General features: G+C 37.4%; 1 protein-coding gene across 1 annotated transcript in view; it reads left to right on the forward strand.

Annotated features, from left to right (window-relative positions):
• Positions 1 to 306: 306 nt before the first annotated feature.
• Positions 307 to 17,487, forward strand: part of LOC127659907 (diacylglycerol kinase theta-like) — a 77,295-nt gene continuing 60,114 nt past the window's right edge. The window contains exons 1-2 of the mRNA XM_052149892.1: positions 307 to 1,003; positions 12,427 to 12,506. Of these exons, the coding sequence (XP_052005852.1) occupies positions 796 to 1,003; positions 12,427 to 12,506 (288 nt within the window). The 5' untranslated portion in view covers positions 307 to 795. The remainder of the gene's footprint in view (positions 1,004 to 12,426; positions 12,507 to 17,487) is intronic.

Consider the following 17,487-nt stretch of genomic DNA (forward strand, 5'->3'; position numbering starts at 1 on the left):
CTGATATATATATGCAAGACATATATATATATATATATATATATACATACAGTGTGTGCGTGTGCTGTGAGTGGAACGGTCGCCTCTGAAGAACAAGCTGCGCGCGAGCGAGAATCGACGTCAAAACGGAATTCCGCATTCTAGAAACAGCCTGTAGATCCTGCTGGAGCCCGCGCGTGCTTGTGTGTGTGTGCGTGTGTGTGTGTGTGTGTGTGTGTGTGTGTGTGTGTGTGTGTGAGCGCGCGCGCTCTGATCTTGCTCTTCCAGACCGGAGCTCTACTACAGGCGGAAGTTATGTACGCTTGTGCTGAGAAAAAAAAATCACATCTGCTGAGAAAGTGAAAACCAGTTTAATCAATCAGCAGCACCGTTTGATTGATCAACCTGAACCCAGCATATTTGACGTGGTGGCATTTTTTGTCCTCTTGATGGCACGCTCTTACTGGATTCGTGGACTGCTGGTTTCCGTCGGAAAATGCAGCAGGAGTGCTGATGGCATATTTATGTAGTTTGATGTCAGGCGAGATGGCCAGATAGTGGAGCTCTCAGTCACACGCCGCGCTTTGTTTCGAACGCTTCCGACATTCTGTTACTCTGTAGCGATACATTGAAACATTGTAACCACACGGCGGGTTTCCGATTCGTGTTGACTCATTGTAGCGGGAAAGAAGAAACATTCACTTTATTCAGTAATGACTCGGTTCGGTTTAACATAACTCGAACTGCTCAATCACATATGTGACTTCCACAATAACGAATCTTAGTATTTTGCGCTGGATTTAAATTGGAAGGGAGATGGCAGACAGCGGTCGGGTGAAGCGAGATAGCCCGTGCTCGAGCCCCGGAGCCGGGAGGAAAAGGGCGCAGCAGTCGCCCGGTTCAAAAGCACGGTACTCGGTCAATTCTCCCGGACACTGCTTTCGGAAAGTGACCCTGACCAAACCGACCTTCTGCCATCACTGCAGCGACTTCATATGGGGGATTGTCGGGTTTGTTTGTGAAGGTAAGATGACGCTTTATGGATACAACTGGTGATCATATTTCATGCTGCAAAGCAATTTTAACAAAGTCTATTTAAATGTTTCACATTTTGGTACAGGGATGGTACTACCATGATTCTTATTTATACCATGGTAGTAATTGCCATGCTATTTAAATGGTTCTCCATCACTTACTAAAAGGTGGATCATGTAAATACCATGGTTCATGAATTTCAGTACCATAGTATGAACATCTAATACTATCACTGTACCATGGTACCAACAATATTTGTTGGAAGGGACGATACTTCAAAGAAAACATGGTATCTTACCACATTATATGTCCAAATATGAGCTCTCACCCATTTCACTCATTAGCATTTTAAATGACCCCTAATATGTGTTCCACCAAATTGTTCTTAATGCATTTCAGAGGGCATCATTAAATATTTATGAATCCTTTTATTCATTTAAAGTGCAAGTATCTGATTTTGTTTAATGTGCAATATTCACAAACATGCCCACTTTGTTTGGCAGTTTTGATTGACCGTTTATTATCTGTGCATGTGCCATCCAGGAAAGAGAAGGCATTAAGAAGATTACGTTAGAAAATAGATGGAGGCGTCTATCTGTCTTGGTAGATCTCTTTCTCTTTCTCCTTCCTCTCTGCAGAATGATTGAATAGCTTGTCTACTATCTGGATTGATTCTGATCGATGCAGTACATTCCTCCTGTCAGACAAGAATCCGTAATTGGCTGGTCTTGTTCAGGAGGACACTTTGATGAGATCTATGTAATTGATGGTGTGCAGTGAGAAAAGATCTGTAATGTTCCCACCTCTGTCAGTGAGAGTTTTAGAGCCCCAATATTTACCCAGTCAGGTAAATAATTGGCCTAAGTAGCTGCTTTTATCCAAAGCGAAGTACAGAATAGTTATTACAGGGGCAATCCCCTTGAATCAATATAGTATTAAACAAGTGTGGTACAGCTGATGTGCTCTATCGAATCACTGGTACTGTTGATCAAAATATTGGAACGTGCAAGAGAAACAAGGTGATTGTAAACTTTTACACACCAGTAAAGTATCGATTGCATGACAAACTTGCTTTCAGCAGCACACGTCTTCCAAATGTATGTAATGCTTATTCCACCTTAAAGTGATAGTTCACCCAAAAATGAAAATTCTCTCACCCTTATGCCATCCCAGATGTGTATGACTCTTCTGTTGAACACAAACACAGATTTTTAGAAGAATATCTCATCTCAGTGCTCAGATCAATATTTAAGTCCTTTTTTTACCATCAATCTCCACTTTCACATTTTACTTTTGTTTTTGACAACTCGCAGTCTTCGTGCATATTGCCACCTTTTGGGGGGGGGTTATAGTAAAAAAAGGACTGTTCTTTACTCAACCACACCTATCATATTTCTTCAGAAGACATGTATTTAACCACTGGAATTTTATAGATGACTTTTATGCTGCCTTTAATTGCATTTTGGAGCTAGGGATGCCACAATTATATGGTTCTATATTAACCGCGATTAAAAATGTCTCTGTTAATTTAAACGTATTAATTTAGAATCAGTGGTTAGAAACCATGCTTTATTTACATGTGGCAAAATTATATATATATATTATAACTATATCATATAAAAGAGTTATTCACAAGATTTTGTAAGACTAAATGTGAAAATGTCTTGAGCATGTGTGGGTAATGGAGCTGCTGCTACAGCTACAGACTGTGGTGGCGTGGTCCTTTAATGGCCTGGTGTCACGGGCTGAACATGATCTTTTAAATTCACGTGAAACAAGGGCTACACACAAACTCCAAAATATAACAGAGGAATTCTGTTATAAGGAAAAAGCAGCTGTTTGGGAGTATTTAAATGACTGACTGAACACGACGGGTGTAAACTATGCAGGCAGAAGACAGAATGGTAAACATCCTTCAAATGGGACAGGATGCACCACTAGTCATCCAACAACAAACTAGTGAGATTGTTGAAAGAAAGTGATGAATTAAAGATGCCTCTTTTTGTGTGCTGACAGCGCTCGGTTTATTGCGTGTAGTTACTATCAGCGAGTAAACTGAGAAGTTGAATTTTAAATCAGCCTCATCATTTAAATCATTGCATTTACGTACTTTTGAAGTACTCTGGTTACATTAGCACATCACTGAACTCTGGATGCACAAAAGCGGTGTTGTGACCGTCTCTTATTAGATATTTATTTTTTGTGTATTTATCAGTTTTCTTATTATAGGGCTAACCCTTAGCATCCACATATCCCCAAGAAATATTTCCACTAAGACTTTCAATTGTTATATGATATGCATTTTTGCATCAGTGAAAATGTGCAAATAATCGTAAAACCTGTTAACAGCTTTTTTTTTTTTTTTTCTCAGACTATAATCTATCTGTCAAAAACTCTGCGGCATCCCTATTTGGAGCTTAAAAATTTTGGTTCCCATTCAATTGCAATGTATGGACTTGCAGACTTGAGATATATAAAAAAAAATCTTCATTTGTGAAGAAAGTAATACATATCTGGGATGGCATGAGGGTGAGTAAATTTTCATTTTTGGTTGAACTGTCCCTTTAATTTCTGGAACCAACACACCTGAAGTGTGATCTGTTTGTGAATTATGTGGGACCTGATAAGGCCAAAACATACTCTTCACAAGTAAGTGAATGCATAAGCGAGCACTTGGCCACCACATTGCCAATGTGTGGTCTGGTTGAACAAGCTTGACGTGCGTTCTTGTGTTACTGAAGCAGGAACAAACCTCAGTACTCCAGGGGGTGACAGTGTTACCTACAGATGTCGGTGCCATTAAACTGGATTTGTTATTATTGGAAGTTGCTTTAAACATATTGACTTTAACATACATGCTCCACACTATTCTCTTGCTGAATACTGTTCAAATAAATGACAGCATGACATGATTTGAAATAGAAAAGTCACAGCAAAAGGACAGTTAACACTAATCTTTCTATAGTGTCCCTTGTGGCAACATTGAGAATGCAATGCATACATACTTGCGTAGTGCATATTTCGCCTTTTTAGTGTTATTTTTAAATAATAATGAATTAATACGTTTTTTTGTATCCCCCTTTCTCCCAATTTGGAATGCCCAATTCCCACTCGTGGTGGTGCTGTTACTCACCTCAATCCAGGTGGCGGAAGACAAGTCTTGTTTGCCTCCACTTCTGAGATAGTTAATCCGCACATCTTACCACGTGGCTCGCTGTGCATGAGGAGCGTGATGTTCTCACAACATGTGGAGACTCATGCTACTCTCCGCGATCCATGCACAATTACCACGTGCCCCATTGAGAGCAAGAACCTAATCACAACCACGAGGAGGTTGCCCCATGTGACTATACCCTCACTAGCAACCGGGCCAGTTTGGTTGCTTAGGAGACCTGGCTGGAGTCACTCAGCACGCCCTGGATTTGGACTCGCGATTCCAGGGGTGGTAGTCAACATCAATACTCGCTGAGTTACCCAGGCCCCCATTAAATAATTCTTTACATTGTATGGTGACTGTGATTTTTGCCGATTCATTTGCAGACTGACGATTAATTGTAAAACAAATAATTGCGAGAACGATGATTCATTGTCTGTTTTAGGGCTTTCATGATTATGACGGTTAATTGTTTGTTTTAGAGGGCAATTTAGAGTTTCCAATTCACTTAACCTGCATGTTTTTTGGACTGTGGGGGAAACCGGAGAATCCAAAGGAAACCTACTCGAACACGGGGAGAAAATGCAAACCAGACACAGAAAAACCCAAAGTGAGCCAGGACTCAAACCAGGGACCTTCTTGGAATCATAATAAAATATGGATGATAATAAAATATGATTAACTTTAAGGCTTTAAAAAATATGAAAATATTGCACAGGGGTAGAATAACATAAAACAATTTTAAATACTTAAAATATGTCTGTTTTTGGCCAACTTTAGTCTTAGTCTTGTGTATGAACCCAAAATGACCAAGAACACTTGCCATTAAGCGATTTGTTTATTTAAAGTGAAACAGGAGCGATTTGCTTTTAGTGTCAAAATCCTCACTTATATTTCCATGGGAGTTTGGTGCGAACCTCCGCAGATGGCGTGTGCATCACAGCTTTTCAGAAGCTTCACATGTTCTTCAGGTGCTGCTCTGAACGTGGCCTGCTGTGCGAATCAATGAGAATGTCTGAGTTTATTTGGAGTGTCCACATAATGCAATGACTTAGGAAAATAAGACACATAAACATGCCATCCATGGCATTTCTATATACGCTTATCTATATTTCAAATAATCGTGGTTGGATCAAATATCCACAAACAGATTATTATTTAGTAATTGCGCCAGACCTATTAATGTTCTTGAATTAACATCCTTATTGGTCTTAGAACAACATTCATATCAACAATCCATCAGAGTTTAGTTCAAGGGTTTACCTTAGGTTTAGTGCTGGGAAACAGTATTCTTGTCAACATATCATTTCACTCCTATTTTAGGTGAAATGTAATGTGTAATGGTTAGGTTTGGGGTTAGGGATAAAGCTAGAACTTTGTTTCTTTGACAGCAATTTGAAGTGTAAAAAGCACTCTTAGACGAGCTAAAGCATAATGAAACTAAATGTTTCTTGTGACTCTTTAGGAGTAGTCATGACAATATAGTGAATGTAAACTAGAACAGCTGGTCTTGACCATTTAAAACCTGTTTCTTTTTGTCAGGCAGGGATTAATCCACAGTGTTATGTGATTCGCCCAGACTTTGACCACAAATGAATGTTTCTGGCAGCAAGCAGCATTACTTTAAGGACAAGTGGATTGGATTTGTGTTGGCATATCAAATTGGAAGGGCTGGAAAGCAGATGCTGATTGACAACATGGATGTTACCAGGCAGAATTAGGCAGAAATGAGACATTTGTGTTATGTAATGTGATGCAGTGAAGTCATGATTGACTCTTCTAGGTTGGCATGGCAACACATAGTCCAATGTAGCGGGGAGCCAGGATGTATGCTATAGCCAGACAGACTGAGAGTAGAACATAAACAGACATGCATGTTTTACGTCAAGCATATAGAGTGTGCTTAATGCATTGGTTTAGTTGTGTGTAATGCCCACAATCCAATCATTCCCAATGGATAAAATAAAAATAAATTAACAATTCTGTAATGCGTCATATTATGGCAGTAAAATGGATTGCAAATGGTGTTTCATGTTTACTTAAAATCTACAATAAATCCCCAAAAGACTGTCCACAATTGCGAAAGCTTTCAAGAAAAAGTTTGTCATTGAACAAAGCAGTATTTCATTGGCTAAATTTACAACTCTTACTGTTTCTACCATATCCTTAAACTAATTTCAAGCATTTAAGCATAATGATGGCCAAATATCACAAATAGAAGCATTTTAGATATTTTGTTGAGTCTTTATCCATCGATGGAAGAACCTGAGCAGAATAACCTGTAAATCTATGTAGCCTATTTGCGCCTTCACTGCTGTAAAGATGGACATGTTTATTTTAAAGCATATATTGAGTCTAGTCAGAACCTGGAGAGTTTGTTGTAGTTAGATTATGTATTTACTGCAGATACAGGCGAGGTTCAGACAGCAGGATGCTCGTGTAAAACAGGACTCAAGTGATGAGACTGTCATGCTGCTGTTTTTTGGATAAAATACAATTATTTTGTGGAATATGGCTGTGTAGTAAGCTCAATCTAGCTTTATAATTTTTTGTTTAAATTAGAGCTGCACGATTTGGGGAAAATGTCATATTGCGATTATTGAGGTTAAAGTTGCAATATGCAATTGCGAAATAATAAACAAATGGTATCATGAGTCAACTTGCTTGGTTATCAAGGAAAATGCACAAATAGATTACTGATAATCCTGAAATGTGTATTTCTCAACTCAAACATACAAACTAACAACAAAAAACACTATAAATGCGCTGTGTTTTAAAATTAAATAATAAATCTTTGCATTACTGCAAACGTGTTATTTTCTCAGTATTACACCTAAATAAAATGGAACAATAAATAAGAACATACACATTTTCATTAAAATAAGATTGTCCATACAAACAGGGACATTTAAGCAAGATGTAACATGTACCTTCTATAAACTCTTTTGAAAAGGAAACTGGATATAAAAGTGTGGTTCACTCAATCAAACCACTAAAACTGTTGTTATTGTTATTTTTTTAAAATGACCAACTGGTATTTCCAAATCCTCTTTCTAAAAAGTATACTTATCACTGGTATCTCTTGTCCAGTGTGTGGATCATTTTCTGATATCTCACTTTTCTACTTTTCTCTGTGCTGTTTCAGGTGCTGATATAAATTTGTCGTGTTGCCACATGATGTAGCAACTTTAATTTGCACAGTACCTCTCTCTGCTCATTGTCGGTTATCTTAAAGCCAAAATATCGCCATATAACCAGGGATTTTCCTGGCTCAAAATGAGGCGGAGGTGGTACCATACTGATCAAAAAAGTGACGTTAAAAACACGTAAATGTTGGCTTTGCATTAATACACTACTAATGACCTTGCAACGGAATACTAGTGTTCATTTTGTCAGTTTGTTTTTTTATTTAATCTTAGTCTTAATCTTGTGTCAAATGTCCTTTTTAAATTGTATCATATTTAGTAAACATTATCCTATTTCTATTTATTGTTTTTAGTCGTTTTGTTTGACAAAGTCTGTGCATTTTTTATGTAGTTTTAGTTAATGAAAACTCTTGACATTTTAGTCATATTTTAGTAACATTTAGTTATATTGATATTTTAGTCACTGAACACTTAAGCATTTGTCAATCTTGTCTATCCAAAACCTATATATATTATTGTTGTTGTAATTTTAGTGTTATTTTTCACATAGTATTGATCTTATCATGATGATCTCATGATGATGGCATTGCGAGCTGCAGACAGCGGAGGTGAGAGACGAGCGTCTCCGTGTTAGTGCGCATCAGCTGGCGCCAACTTTAAATCTCTCCCGGGCTGGACTCCCGCTCAGATTTGGTCTCTTCCGTGACTGGTTGAAACGGCTCTGACCGCACAGAGAATGACAGTTTTGGAGTTTGTGTTTATTTACATGTCACGCTCCCATATTATTTGAAGCTTAATTAAGGATGAAATAAAGATATATTGTCAATCTGTGATCTGTGTTTCTATCAGACACTCGAGCTGCAGTGCTCCTCTCATCTCACGTGTCATCATTATAGACTGGTCATCTTTTTATTAGCGATGTGAAAAATGGGCAAACAGTTCTCAGAGAGAATAGGCTGTCACGTCCACACATGAACTTATTTATTTAATAAAATCGCAGCATTTTGCCGTCATACAGGCTGACATCACGATTGCGATATGATTAATCATGCAGCACTAGTTTACATACATGGTCTCTGTATCTAAATACTAAAACCTATATGAAATGTTTTAGTGTTGACTGAACATCTGATCCTGTTGATAGATTGAATTTATTGTTCTTGTGTAGAAAGTAACGATTTCTCAGCAGGCACACAATAACCTGTAGTGTACAAAAGAACTACATGCAATAAAAATAAACCTATTTATTTGGACATACATTATAAACTTTGTACACAAAAGTTCAATGTTCTCTGTAAAGAAACTATAAAACAGTATGCATTATTAAAAGCACTAGCTGTACAAATGCATTTAATTGATAATGAATTAATATCCACACTGTTTTCCAGATCACCTTTTTGAACTTAAGGGAAGACATGCCCATTCTGCAAAGACACTCAAAAGAAAGTGAAATGAAGGAGAGAGGAAAATCATAATACAAATAATTTAAAACGTGATTAAACATCTCACTACTGTACATGTCTCATCTACTAATTATGGTATTTCACTGTAGAATTTATCCATTTAGCATTACAGCAGGAAAACTGTTGAAAACATTGTCAATACTCTCAGACAGGAAAAACACTGTTCTTTTTTATACTCCGTAATAATGCCATTTCAGAACATGTGAAGCGTTCACAAAAAAAGATGCTAAATAGAAATGAACAAACTCTCAAAACTCTGAAAAGTTTAGCACAATAATGTTATAGTTTATGTAACTCATTGCGCTCCGTTTCTGGACGTCTATCGTAGCCGGACCGTAACGGTGTATAATATAAGTAATCCTGCTGTTGACTTCTTGCCAATAAAGTGAAAAGAGCACATAAACAAATTACTCCAAGCTTTTTTAAAACATATGTTTAAGTCAATCCTTCTGTAGGCAGCTGATGGAAGAAGCAGCAGCATCTGGGACTGGCGCTGTGCTTTGCGAGTGGTTTCTGATCATAACATTGCTGTTTTAGACAAAACTTTAGTTTTGCTTGATTATAAGGATAACCATTAACTGCACACATTTAGACATTTTACAACATTTAAAAAGCAAGAATCTGACTATGTGATACGCAAGCAGGCAGTGACCGGCTACACACAAAACGCCAACCAATCGCACTTCCGCTAGCCAACCGGAAAGTCCGCCCACTTTGTGAAATACAGTGGACTTGCTGAGAATTTTGTGGAAATTCAAAAATGTATTCAAGCCTCTTTTTTTTTTACATTTACACATTTCAATTGAATACATTTACATCAAATTGTATTGAGTAAATATGATATACTATGAATTAAGATTTTTAAATGAATAAAGAAATAAAAGTTAATAAAATGTTTCTAGAGAATAAGTCCTGGAAGTAAGTACAAATTTATTAAAATAATATTTAAAAAAAAATAATAATATATATATATATATATATATATATATATATATATATATATATATATATATATATATATATATATATATATATATAAAAATTCTTGTGGCATTTTGTAATCGTAGAAATATGTACTGTATTCCCTCAGTTAATATACCATATAAACTAGATGCATAATTATAAGCTTCTAAGTCCAAAGTTTTTTTTAAGATAATGAGTAACATAAATTCAGTATGTCTAAATTTGACTGGTTCTGTAGTTTCAGATTTTTCCGATTACGCAAGCTTGGTGGGCTTCAGAGTGTGTGAGAAGATATTTATCTACTTTAGAATGTTTTCTTTGCTCTTGTGGTTGTGATTGTAAAAGCAGCTCAGCCTGGCCAGCGAGATCCCTTTTCTCACTTCCTGTCTCTGGTAAGCATGCAAAACCAACAACTGCATCAATCATGTTCAGTCAGTACCGAGGGCAAAAGTGGGCTCTGTAAACAGCAGTGGTTGGGCACACAGTGATCCAGTAGGCAGAGTGTGATTACTGGTTGCTTGATTTATTCACCACCCACAGAGACCGATGATTGGCACAAATTTGTATCTTGCTGTTGCTTTGCTCATTAATGTTTATGAAAACTTTCCTTGTGAAGTCAAGACACCCTCAGACAATGCTAAAGCTGATGTGTGTACTTTTATTTCTATGTAAAAATATGTTCTTCTTTATCAGCCTGTTGTGTAGAGATAACTAAGCCATGTGTGGGTTGACTTCCCTTAAAGCCGAAGTGAGTGTTTTCTGCTGCACTTATGTCACAAAATGAAATTGATAGTCCCACCCTAAACTCAAGCCCTTGGTTGAGCGGTGCTGTGTCTGGCTTGATGGGTCACTCAAACAAACAGAGCAATATTTGTGCCACAGTGTTACACTTTTTGGTGAAATCAACTGACACATCTGGTTCCAGAATTAAAAGTCCCATTCATTTTTAGCACGAGGGAATTGATTTTTAATGATAACTTATAAACTTGTAAAGTAAACTCTTTTGAAGAGATTTTTAGCAAAGTCAAACCTGAATCAGTTTTAGAGTTCTTATTGAAAATATATTTGAAAACACATTTGTATAGGTTTTTTTTTTTTTTTTAAATCACTCTACCTTTTAATATATTTGAACTTGTTTTTTGCCATGAAATTAGCCTTGGAAGCTACTAATACATTTAACTAACTAAACTTTGAATGACAACTCAGAACACCTTAATCCTAGTGGACACAACGTGACTCAAGCTCGTCTCCTTGGATATTTTGAGTCGACGACTGCTCTGCCACAAGAAGTCTCGGATCTCACAACAAACGGTGTTGTGTGTGCGCACTTCTGCGAAATCCCAAGACTAGTCTCAGACACTACGACGTTTTTAAAACGGCTTGATATCTAGACGTCTTGTCATCAGGTGTGTGCACCATCCCAACGAGCGTGAGACCGACAATGAGTCACAGCCAATGAAATACAGACAAAGCGCAAGAGTAGAGAAATGTACTAGGATGCAGGAGACAAAAAATAATGATAAAAAACATCACCAACACATCCCTACTTGCTCAGCTATTTTTTTATATATATTTTTTTTCCTGTGCAAAAACTGGCGAGAGCTGTTTCTTTCATGCTGCCATGTTATCAAGAATAAACTGCGAGTTTTTGAATGAATTTCGTTATCTTAATTTTAAGATCCATTTTGGGATATCCGTTTGGGACAATGCTAAAGGCAGCTGTAACAGCCTTTTTTTTTTTTTTTTTTTGCCGGTCACACGCAGATTTAAAGGGAAATTAGCGTAGGAAACAAAAATGTAAAAAGCGAATGCATACACAATAGGGACACCGATATGAGCAGCACGCACATTAGAAGCTCAGTTACAGGTACTGCACTAAAATAACCAAATAAATAAAAGAATTCTGCCCTAAAAGTCATGATTGCGAATAATAAATACAAACTGTGCTCCGTTTTTTTTGCCACTTATTTTCTCGTCTTTTACTTTTTTGCATTTTTTTATCATTCAGTAATACACAGACATATATTGATGTATGTCCTCATGAAATCAGAGACTCTCCCCTCGAAATCCGAACACCCGAACACAAATGGTCAAAAGAGACAATCAGGTGTAACTGTCTCGCTTGTGCATTTTTGATCGGATCACCTACCAGTGTATGCACATGGCCTCAGTCGTGGACGAATGGTCATGTAGTTTATAAACTACAATCCTGTATTGTGCGCACCAGCAAGACGGAAAAACAAGACTGTGAGTCGTAGGGTGCCTACTGCAAGTTCTGTATTGTACACTTGGCTTTAGGAACTGTGCAGTGATGCCTTGCCGTTCACCCACAACACCCTAGCACTGTGGCGGTGAGTTCTGGATGGGTAAGCACCACTAACATCTAGGGCAGAGATTACACACTGCAGCTTTAATTCTGTTTCAGTGCTATGTTAAAGCATGTTGTTTGGAAAAGTTCAGATTTATTTATTTAAGAAACCCCTGCTCTACATGCGGAAATTACAACATGGAACAGTGAAGTACATTGGGCTGTGAATTCACTTAGAAGGAATGGCAAGTTTTCTTTTTGGTAAAACTGCTGCACCATAAAGATTCCAAAGCCTGTGGGTCAATGGTATGAGATGTCCTCGATTTTGTGTGGCCCACTTTCTTTAACCATCAAATCTCCCTCTGTCTCTGTCTGCAGTTTGTAACTTCATGTCTCATGAGAAGTGTTTGAAGCACATCCGAACAGTATGTTCCTGCATGGCTCCCACACTGGTTCGGGTAAGTGACGTGTCATTCATGACAGCTGACGGCAGAAAAGAATCTATGGGTGAATCTCAAAAAACATGTCAAGAACACACTGCAAAAAAAAAAAGAAAAATGATTTTGTGGTGAGATAAATATAGCAGACAAGATGAAATACTTTCTACATTGAAAAAGACCTTGTCATATTTATTCACTAATTTGGGTAAATTTCACTGGTAAATAAAATAAGTCAATTTTAATTAACTTGTCGATGTTGTGGTTCCCAGCATGCACTGGCTTGAATAATTAATGAGCTTGCATAGTTTCACTGTTTGCAAGTGTTTTATTTTTTTATTTTGCAATGTTTGGTAACTTTTTGTTTAGTGAAGTCTGAAGTTCATTTTTAACTCAAAATTAACCGTTCATGATAAAAATAAAAATTCCCCATTGATTGTTACCATTATCGTGTTTTGTACAACAAGTGTTGAATTCTACGTGCCCAGCTCTGCATATTATTTCTATCACCAGTAAAAGTTATTACTGTATTAAAAGTACTGTAAGTGATTTTTTTTTTTTCCTGGAAAGGTATGCAAACATGTTCCTACTCACTGAGAGATATTACTGAAATAAATGTTGTAAGATATCTCACTGGTCTCTGTGACTGCTCTAGACTCCGCAAACAAAAATGGCGCTTCTCATAGTATTGCAGTTACAGTGAATTACTGTAAGTTACTGAGTTACTGACATTTTTTGCCATGTTGTTCATAACAGTTGTCTGTTGAGGGCGCTATTTTGCTGCTGATTTTTTTAACAACCGTTTCTGCACTATTTTGGTCTCAAATAAGTTCATTTGATATCTTTGATGTTTGGAAAGAGGGGGTGTGGCTAATCCAATGACTCAGACTCGTTGAAATAGAACGGCTAAAATCGCTTAACATATTCATTCTCATTACTGTAATGCAAAAAATTAAAACAACAATAGAGTATTTAAATTCTATATTATTAATGAATTATGATTTAATTGCCTTTATTTAACCTACTAAAAAAAAAGCACTGGATTACATTATTATTTCCCCAAAATTATTGTATTACAGTAATGAGAGAAAAAAAAAGATGGTGGGGGTGGGGCTTAATTGACATAAATATACTGCCATAATTCAAAAATTCTTAATGGTCATAGAAATAGGGTTAATTTGCAACATTTAATTTCTTTTTTTATTTCATTATTTTAGTTATTTATATTATTATTATTTATCTTCTCATTTTGGGGTTAAAATTTGACATGGAAATGTTTTCATGAGATTCACCCATAAATGATACACCCCATTCTGTGACTATAACGCAAACATTTTGCCAGACACCTCACTAACACAACATTATTGAGGCATCACATTACTGGAAGGGTGCTCCGATAATACAGGACATGATGTCTTAAATAATTCTGAATTTAATGAAGAATGATCAAGCCTATTAGTAGAGCATGATCATGCAGGAGAGATCATAATTGGCAGTTGATGCTATAACTGTATTCTTTGTGGCGTCACATTACAAATGGGAAAGTGTCTTATTCCCTGAATCCGTATGACATAATTCAAAACAGTGATTCTCAACAGGTGGGTGGGTACCAGGTTTGTTTGGATTGGGTCGCAGACAGCAGGATAATAACAATTCCAGGGTTCTTCCTCTGTTAAAAAATTTAAGTTGGATGCACTAGCAAAATGTTTAAATGTTTTGTTTTTGACATCAGCAAAAAAATTATATCACCTGATACATGCCCTTATACTTGAAAATGATGATAAAAACTATGAGAAAATGCGACCCAGGCTATATTAAATACAGGTTATGTTTTTTACCGGGCTGGGTCACTACTTGATGTATAACATGCAATCTGGGTCGTAAAACAGTTCAGAACCATTGGTTTAGCTTCATATTAGAGCCATTTTGCTCAATAACAGCAGTCAGTGAAGCCCTTTGTCCATCCTACATAATGAATTACTGATGACTTCCTGCTGTGCTGTGGTCTTTTGTGAAGGCCAAGTGTCAGTCAGCCTTTGTGCCTTTGATAGAGCCGATCTAACAATCTGCTTTATTATGACAGCCCAGAGAGGAAGTTTATTTCCAGTGAACTCAGCACTGATTATAAGCCCAGTTGATAAACTCAATGGGTCTTGTTCACTAAGCGTAAACACATATTTGTGCATAAAACCTTTGTGCAAATTTTTTCACGCAGAAATCTTGATTCATCAAGACGTTCGGGAACCAGGCTATTTAAAAAAAAATGCCAGAACCATAAGATTTTCATGACTTTGATTCTGTTAAATATTCTGATTATGACTGAACACCACGCTGAAATACTCAGTGTTTCCTGCAACGCAATTCAGTGGCAGCGCTGCCCCGCTACTGAGTCTATAGCCCAAAATTCTCAGTGTGATCATTATAGTCCGATTTATGAATGAATGACTTTCAACCAGGTTTGTTCAAAGGAAGATTGCAAGTAATAAAGCATTTTTTTTTTTACACAGCCCAAATTGTGGCAGATATAGTTGGCATATTAATTTGACATATTGGATGTATCAATGAAATATAGACACAAGACTTGAAACCACTCCTGACACTTTAAGAAAACCTGCTTTAAACTGTAAAACAGGATGTAGACTGTAATACTTCACTTGTCGTTCTGGTAAGGGGCTCGAGATAAAAACAAAACATGTGAGATGCTCCCTGCTTAGAAACACTGTCTTCTCGATGTGTTGATGCCACATGCGTCGCTTCATCAGGGATGAAACATGCCTTGCATTGGCCATATGGCACGGGATGACACTGACTACTCATTCACACCAGAATCATTCATTTAGACCAAGAGATAGTCAGGTGGAACAGAAACCAAATGTCTGAATGAAAGAAAAGATCCTGCTTGATTTTACCATTCAGAGACAAACAACTTAGTGTTTTTCATTAAAATATGTTAATTCTCTTTGTTTGGTGGTTTCCTTTTCTTAAAGTGTTATGTGTTTTGCTTGAAAAGGAAATGGTTGTGTGATTTTTACAAAGGCTTAAGTCTTGTCTTGGCTGTGTTCACGTGTTTGTTTGTGTGTGTATGTGTGTGTTTGGTTGCTTTGTTGGTTGTAGGAGGGAGTCATTTTCAGAGCCAACCGCTTCATTAACCTTTACTCAACAACCTCTGAAACCTTCATCTGAGGAAACACAAACACATCTGTTACAGCCCCATTACACTGTTGTTACATAAATAGCTGATTTCAGAAAGTTTGATCACATATCACCTGCTTTAGAAGTTAATTAATTGATTATAAACTAAGTAACTACTCTTTTGTGCACTGATGAATTGTACATAATACGACCAGGGACATTTAGCAAGAAAATGAATAGGGTCGAGTTTGATTTCATTTTGTCTTTAAAGTTGCACTATGGAATGTCTGTGCCACTAGTGGCATCGTAAAAAATAATAAAGAATATGAACATTTAAATATATATATATATATATATATATATATATACAGTGAGGAAAATAAGTATTTGAACACCCTGCTATTTTGCAAGTTCTCCCACTTGGAAATCATGCAGGGGTCTGAAATTGTCATCGTAGGTGCATGTCCACTGTGAGAGACATAATCTAAAAAAAAATCCAGAAATCACAATGTATGATTTTTTAACTATTTATTTGTATGATACAGCTGCAAATAAGTATTTGAACACCTGTCTATCAGCTAGAATTCTGACCCTCAAAGACCTGTTAGTCTGCCTTTAAAATGTCCACCTCCACTCCATTTATTATCCTAAATTAGATGCACCTGTTTGAGGTCGTTAGCTGCATAAAGACACCTGTCCACCCCATACAATCAGTAAGAATCCAACTACTAACATGGCCAAGACCAAAGAGCTGTCCAAAGACACTAGAGACAAAATTGTACACCTCCACAAGGCTGGAAAGGGCTACGGGGAAATTGCCAAGCAGCTTGGTGAAAAAAGGTCCACTGTTGGAGCAATCATTAGAAAATGGAAGAAGCTAAACATGACTGTCAATCTCCCTCGGACTGGGGCTCCATGCAAGATCTCACCTCGTGGGGTCTCAATGATCCTAAGAAAGGTGAGAAATCAGCCCAGAACTACACGGGAGGAGCTGGTTAATGACCTGAAAAGAGCTGGGACCACCGTTTCCAAGGTTACTGTTGGTAATACACTAAGACGTCATGGTTTGAAATCATGCATGGCACGGAAGGTTCCCCTGCTTAAACCAGCACATGTCAAGGCCCGTCTTAAGTTTGCCAATGACCATTTGGATGATCCAGAGGAGTCATGGGAGAAAGTCATGTGGTCAGATGAGACCAAAATAGAACTTTTTGGTCATAATTCCACTAACCGTGTTTGGAGGAAGAAGAATGATGAGTACCATCCCAAGAACACCATCCCTACTGTGAAGCATGGGGGTGGTAGCATCATGCTTTGGGGGTGTTTTTCTGCACATGGGACAGGGCTGACTGCACTGTATTAAGGAGAGGATGACCGGGGCCATGTATTGCGTGATTTTGGGGAACAACCTCCTTCCCTCAGTTAGAGCATTGAAGATGGGTCGAGGCTGGGTCTTCCAACATGACAATGACCCGAAGCACACAGCCAGGATAACCAAGGAGTGGCTCTGTAAGAATCATTTCAAGGTTCTGGTGTGGCCTAGCCAGTCTCCAGACCTAAACCCAATAGAGAATCTTTGGAGGGAGCTCAAACTCCGTGTTTCTCAGGGACAACCCAGAAACCTGACTGATCTAGAGAACATCTGTGTGGAGGAGTGGGCCAAAATCCCTCCTGCAGTGTGTGCAAACCTGGTGAAAAACTACAGGAAACGTTTGACCTCTGTAATTGCAAACAAAGGCTACTGTACCAAATATTAACATTGATTTTCTCAGGTGTTCAAATACTTATTTGCAGCTGTATCATACAAATAAATAGTTAAAAAATCATACATTGTGATTTCTGGATTTTTTTTTTGATTATGTCTCTCACA

Source organism: Xyrauchen texanus, chromosome 19, assembly GCF_025860055.1.
Source record: "Xyrauchen texanus isolate HMW12.3.18 chromosome 19, RBS_HiC_50CHRs, whole genome shotgun sequence".
Taxonomy (NCBI): Eukaryota; Metazoa; Chordata; class Actinopteri; order Cypriniformes; family Catostomidae; genus Xyrauchen; species Xyrauchen texanus.